The sequence below is a fragment of the Populus euphratica genome, unplaced genomic scaffold, assembly GCF_000495115.2.
Source record: "Populus euphratica unplaced genomic scaffold, PopEup_1.0 scaffold43.1, whole genome shotgun sequence".
NCBI classification, from domain to species: Eukaryota; Viridiplantae; Streptophyta; class Magnoliopsida; order Malpighiales; family Salicaceae; genus Populus; species Populus euphratica.
The window spans coordinates 689,768-696,655 of NW_011499889.1; the positions used below are offsets into that span (position 1 = coordinate 689,768).

At 32.7% G+C, this 6,888-nt stretch overlaps 1 protein-coding gene across 2 annotated transcripts; it reads left to right on the forward strand.

Annotated features, from left to right (window-relative positions):
• Positions 1-2,403: 2,403 nt before the first annotated feature.
• Positions 2,404-4,800, forward strand: HB-2 (homeobox protein 2). Of its 2 annotated transcripts, XR_843331.1 has the most exons (5): positions 2,404-2,881; positions 3,302-3,615; positions 3,878-3,957; positions 4,074-4,577; positions 4,701-4,800. XR_843331.1 is itself a non-coding variant. In XM_011033627.1 (4 exons), the coding sequence occupies exons 1-4, from the start codon at positions 2,707-2,709 to the stop codon at positions 4,420-4,422; spliced, it is 918 nt and encodes a 305-aa protein (XP_011031929.1). In that variant the 5' UTR covers positions 2,404-2,706; the 3' UTR covers positions 4,423-4,800. The 2 variants fall into 2 exon arrangements, 1 of the variants encoding a protein (XP_011031929.1); XM_011033627.1 differs by having other exon boundaries at positions 4,074-4,800.
• Positions 4,801-6,888: the final 2,088 nt, after the last annotated feature.

Genomic DNA, 6,888 nt, shown 5'->3' on the forward strand with positions numbered 1-6,888 from the left:
GGATTGACACCCAATGGGATACTTCATATCATCCATTAAAACAATTGACAAGAGTGCTCTCTGTAAGGCCTTAATTAAATTTTCTTTGAAGTATTATCAACAATACAATGATTAGATTGACACAATGTGGGTTAAGTTTCTACAGAAGATAAACACTAAAGCATGTATTAATGGTAATCATTTACCTACATCCTAAATCCCTCAATCAATTATGTGCTGTTTACATGCCCACCACACATTTATGAGTTGATAAAAAAAAATTGTAGTGTATTAAATTATATAAAAGTTATTTTTTCATAACTTATTTATTTAAAAATTTTAAAGATAATTTAGACAATCATTAAAAAAAATATAATAATAAAATTGTGAAATAACTTTTTTTTTAAAAAAATAAGGCACCATGATGTTTTCCGTTTGTTTCATTCAAGAAGGTAATTGCAGCAAGTGTTAGTATAGTCAATACAAGATGTAGCTAGTGTTACGCTAGATGCTGTATTAATTTTTTTTTTAATGTGAAAAAAAAATGTTCAGACAATACTGTTATTTAAAAAAAAAGTAGAAAAAAAACCTAAAATCCAAGCTATTAACTTGACTGGGTTCAATAAATTTGATTAATTTAATAATATAATTAAAAAAAAACAATTACAATAATAATGCAAACAAAAAGAAGCAATAATTAACTATAAAACATGAGCTGCTAATATCATAATTAGAAGATAAAGAAAGAAGAATCATGCTAATATCATACTTAGAAGAGAAAACAAAAATCCATTGAAAACTTATTTTCACTTCGTTATCAAAAAGAGTTTACCGCTGTGATTCTAACACCATTACAAGAGATTGCATGCATCGTCAAAGCAACAACTCAAAAAACAAATCAAATAAAACATGATGAAGTGAGTATTTGAAATTTATATTTAATCAATTAATTTAATTTAATTCAAAAACAAAAATTCTTTTTAAAAAACTAAATTTAACATAGAATGACAAATAAAAAGACTCAAAATAACCCAAATTATTTTTAAAATTAGTGAAAAATCCTATATGAAGGAAATAAAAAAATAACAAAGCCCAATCTCCAATTAAATAAATGTTAAATGATGAAACTATAAAATATAAGCTTAAAAAAAAGATAAGAAAGAAGAAGCAAATTCAAGTAAATTTTTTAAACTTAGTTTAATCTTCTAAACTCGCAACTCGTGAAATCCTAAATCTAGACTCGATTAAGAATCTCGATTCTTAATAAATTTAGTATTGAATGATGAAATAAAAAAATCAATTTAGAAAACTTGTTAAAGTAAAAAAAAAATAGCAATAAAAAAAATGATAATAAAATCTAATAGAAAAAAACTAGAGGAGTATAAAATTTTAAAAAAAAATATATTTTAAAAATTATCTAAAATAAAATAAATAGCAATAAAAGAAAACGAGGATGCAATCTGACAGATAAAAAAATTGAAGGAGGATGAAATTGAATTTTTTTTATATTTTTACAAATATAACATATAATAATCAAACTAATATGAATAAAAACAAATTGAAAGATTGTTATGAAAATTTGAAGGGTTAGGCATGAAAATAAAAAAAAAGATAAAATATAAGAAAACAGACTACTACACCAAACCAAAAGTCATTAATTAACGAGGGTCGTGGAGGAATGAAGAGGTTGCTGAGATGATTCTGACCCCTTTATGAGAGGCGGTGTTTAACCACCGAGAGACTTTTTATGAGTTACTCACCATGTGCCAATTAATTTTCTTTTATATTATACTTTATATATATTAAAATACTAACTTTTCTTTAAGTCAAAATAATTATAATTAACAAGCTAAAATAAAATATAAAAAACCTTTTACATGTAAGTTATTTATTTTTATTTCTAATAATATTTATTTATTTTTTTATGCTTTTAAAATAAAAATATAAAAAAACCGTAGGCACCACTTAGATAATTTTTGCTTTGAAGGACAATTTTATCACTTTACTGTATTTTAACAATAATAAAAAACTAAGTTATCCCAAATTCATCTAATAATGAGTAATAAACCTAAAAAAAATACTTTATTATCTCCAATAGTTATTTCAATAATTTTCTATTGAAAAAACAAATTCATCATTTCATCATTTAATCAACAATAAATTAAATTTATATGTACAGTAAAACTGCAATATATTCTAGTTTTTTGTTTTTAAAATTTTTTTCCAGCATAGTCAAGCTAGATATCCTTTCCAGTCTGTCCACCCAAGTACAATGAAAAAAAACAAAAAAACCTTGTCTCTGTTTTTTTTCATATATATATATATAATAAATTAAACAGTGCCTCCCATTTACCATGGTTTATGAATTCAAGCAAACCAGAGTTAGGTATTATTATATTTATATACGGAGGCAAAAGCCATGATTGAGATAATTAGCCTTCCTGACAAGAAAGAAGTCATGATTGAACTTACACACTACCACCACTCCCCCCCCGCTCTCTTTTCTATATAATCCCCCACACGCACTCTCTTCCTAATTCGAACACCATCAACTCTCCATCTCTCCTGCTCTCTCTCTCTCTCTCAAAACAGAACCAAAACAGAAAAACCTTAATTTTAAGCTTAGTTCCCTGCCCATTTATATACAAAAACTAGGTTATATAATTTGCAGCAGGGAATAGCAGCTGCAGGTTTAAATAAACCCTTTTTCATTCCGGGCAAAGGAAGATGATGATGGCTGAGAAGGAAGATCTGGGTTTGAGTTTAAGTCTTAGTGTTCCTCAAAATCAGCATTCTCTGCAGTTCAATCTCATGCCTTCTCTGGTTCCATCCACTGCTGCTTCATCTCTTTCTGGGTTCAATCCTCAAAAACCCTCATGGAATGTGACCTTCCCTCCTTCAGGTATGTACTTTTGTTATTATAAAAACATTTTCCATTTCTTCCTTTTTTTGGTAAATTCAAGATCTGCATGGCCTCCTGCTTCAGATCCAGCCCTGTTTCTCCCCTTTCCAACTATTTTCTATTTCCTTTTCCCTCACTTTCCCAAGAGACAAACACATTACAAAGCCTTCAAATTTTTTTAAATTATTCGGCTTTCTTTCTCTTTTCAAATAAAATAAAATAAGCGTTCCTTTTCTATTTTGCTTTTTTTGCCCCCATGTTGTATTGGCTTTTATCAATCGCTTTTACTCTACTTTTCTTCTATTCGAAAACCCAAACACCCCCTTTTCTTTTCTCAAGATCCTAGCCCACAAATTTTCTAACTTTCGATCTCCGACTAATTGGAGCCCCATTTGACACTCTAATTCATCTCACATCCAGATCAAAACTCTGATCCATACCGCGCTGAGACCAGATCGTTCCTTCGAGGAATCGACGTGAACAGGTTACCATCTACAGCTGATTGTGAAGAGGAGGCGGGTGTATCATCTCCAAATAGCACGATATCGAGTATTAGTGGGAAGAGAAGCGAAAGAGAAGGGATTAACGGAGAGGAGCATGAGATGGAGAGAGATTATTCTCGTGGAATCAGTGATGAAGAGGATGGTGATACCTCGAGAAAGAAGCTCAGGCTCTCTAAAGATCAGGCAGCTATTCTCGAAGAAAGTTTTAAAGAACACAACACTCTCAACCCAGTAAGTATTCTATTTTTTAAGCTAAAAACCCAAGCTTTCTTCCTTAGTTGTTGAGTAAATTGAGGAGAAGTGTACAAAAATGATCTTTGACTGGTGGATTTTTTTATCTGACTCTTAAGAGTCAGAAGCAAGGACATAGTGGTGGCCTTCCCGTGTTTTCTGAGCAACCAAACAATGCAACAGAGAAATTTTTTTATTGGGGTTAGATTCGGAGGGTATTTTGGTAATTGGAGCTGACAATCTGTTGTTTTGCTACGTGCAGAAGCAGAAGATGGCCTTGGCTAAACAGCTAGGACTCCGACCTAGACAAGTGGAGGTGTGGTTTCAGAACCGAAGGGCAAGGTGAGATAATCCCTCATGGCATCAAGGGCATGCCTGGCATTTCACATTTTCCCCCATTGACCTTTTCTAGCCTTCTCGAGCTGTTGTATTTACGCAAGAACGTTTTAATTCTGCAGGACGAAGCTGAAGCAAACTGAGGTTGACTGTGAGTTCTTGAAGAGGTGCTGTGAGAACCTAACGGCAGAGAACAGGAGGTTGCAAAAGGAAGTTCAGGAGCTCAGAGCACTGAAACTTTCCCCGCAGCTCTACATGCAAATGACCCCACCAACCACCCTCACCATGTGCCCATCATGTGAGCGTGTCGCGGTCCCACCGTCCGCATCATCCACCGTTGATGCTAGGTCCCATCCCCATATGGGCCCCGCTCCTCCTCATCACAGGCCCTTCCCCATGAACCCATGGGCCCCAGCCGCACCAATCACTCGTGGACCAACTCCGTTTGACGTCCTACGTCCTCGATCGTAATTAGAACAGAAACCAAGTGCCACTTGGTCATTTAACTCATCCAAGGGCTTGGGGGACGTGTAGGAAATGGAGGGGGCAAGAGCCAGGTGTAACAGCGTACCGTATTCTCGTGCTTGTAGTCTAGGTCTAAGATATGGTTGTTGCAGTGCGATTTGGTGGGTCTTCATGTTTTGTATTATTGACCCATCAATGCTTAAAAAACAGGGTTGACATAATTAGTTTAATCCGTGTAGCGTTAGCAAATTAATACTAAATACTCCTTTTCCTGTCAGAAACAGAAAAGCCGTGAAACGGGAGGAAGAGGACTTTGGATGTAAAGATCAGTATTTCCTTGTTATTTTAACCTAGTCGAACCTCAGCGAGGTGTTGTTTCTTTAACTCTTAGTTACTATTTTTGTTCGTGCAAATGGCTGGCTGGGGATTCGTCACCCTTGCATCCGAGGCTTTGCATCGGCACAATTTTTGGCAAAAATCATCCCACCCTTTTTTTTTTTTTTTGTTGATGTCTGTCTTTCTAGCTATTAATTAAAGCATGAAATTCCCAATAGAGAGCTCTTTCCCAAGAAAGTCTATACATTTTTTTCCACCCTCAATTCCCCACTAATCTTTGACATTCAGACGATTGCCCTATTAGTTGGGGAGAGTACTTCCGCAAGATATAAAAAATGTGGACGATTAAGAGCGAGATTTAAGGATTTTTATTGGATTAGAAAGGACTTAATTGCAAACAAATTGGACTCAAACAGATTAGAGATTACTTGGGCCTCTAGTTTTGAGATTTTAAAAGATCTTGGACCAATTTTGACTGAAGGCCTATGCATCTCAAACGAATGGACTTAAGACTTCTTGGGAAAATTAGAGGTAACCTGGGTTGAGCTACTAGAGGCCCAGCTAGGGCAAGAAGCAAGTATCCAATTGAGTCATGATGTTTCTTAAAGACGAGAAATAAATTTTCGTGATGTTCAATGAAGTGGGGGCATATCACAGAAGGCCATGATCTGGAAACACAATGTAAATGAGTAAAGATTTAGCTGTAAAATCATGTGATAGTCAAGAACCATTGTCAAGGTCGTCAATAACGAAAATTCTACATATAACAGGATTTAACAGCAAAGAAGAAGGGGAACTCAGAGTTTTCAGCTCTGGTTTTACATGTAGAATTTGCTTGTGACGATAGTTAAGAGTGTGTTTAGTAATAGAAAACAGTTCTTTTTTTTTTTTGTTTTTTAGTTTTTCGTTTCCAATGATTTTTTTTATTAGTTGAGAATGAAAATTATTTTTTAAACAGAAAAAACATAAGAAATATATTAAAATCACAACTATTTTTCATAAAAATCAAAACATCATAATATTTTATAATTGTAATAATTTAATTATAGAATATTAATTTTATCACTACAAGAAAACTAGAAAATATTGATAGAATATTTCCTTGATATTTAGATAAACATTCCATTGGTATTTTAATTGTCTATAAAAACCCGTAGCTGAAAAGTATATCATTGAATATTTTATCTTTGTTTGTATTCTCATTACCAATGTCAAAAACTCATAGGATATCCATGCCAAAAAATTAAATTTTGCTGTTAATTTTTATAGGCAACTAGTTTACGACATAATTGTCCATTGCCTATTCCATCGATAAATCTTAAATATTTTATAAATTTTGTCAAAATTTTCAAAATGAATGAAGATTCTAGTGAAATTATAGGCGAAAATACTGATAAAATTGCCTTTCTCTTGGCGAATCCATTGATGCTTTTATAATGATTTTGGGTTAGTTATTATAATTCTATAGCCTACAATTTTCATATAAATAAACAATAACAACAATAACAATCAATTAACTACAACCATAACCATTTAGGTGGTGGCCAAGTGGTAAAGACTTAGAATTAAGGGGTTTGCTCTCTCTGTGGTCTCAGGTTTGAATCCTTGGTTGCTCATATGATGGCCACTGAAGGTTTACATGGTCGTTAACTTCAGGGCCCGTGGGATTAGTCGTGGTGCGCTCAAGCTGACCCGGACACCCACGTTAATCTAAAAAAAAAAAAAAAATTTAACTACAACCATATTTTATAATAAACCACAACAAAAATATATGTCCATAATAAAATATACCTGTACAAAGCTCACATCACATTAAAACTCTTAAAATCTTTAACTAAAAGATGCCAAAAAAAAAAAAGGGAAAAAATCCTGAAGGCCCAGAAGTAAAAGGAGAAGGTATTCCCATATATACACTCATCCTAGCCAAATACATGTGTAATAAAAGAGAAAACAATTTAATGTTCAAAAGAGAGTTTTAATTATGAAACCAAAAATATAATGAACTATGTTAATATCACTATTTAATAAAAAAATAATCAAGTTATTATTTTTTATAATTGTTTTTTTATTATTATAACTATTGCTACTTCTATTATTGCTCGGCTAAAATCGCCAAATCTCTAACCTAAACCACCT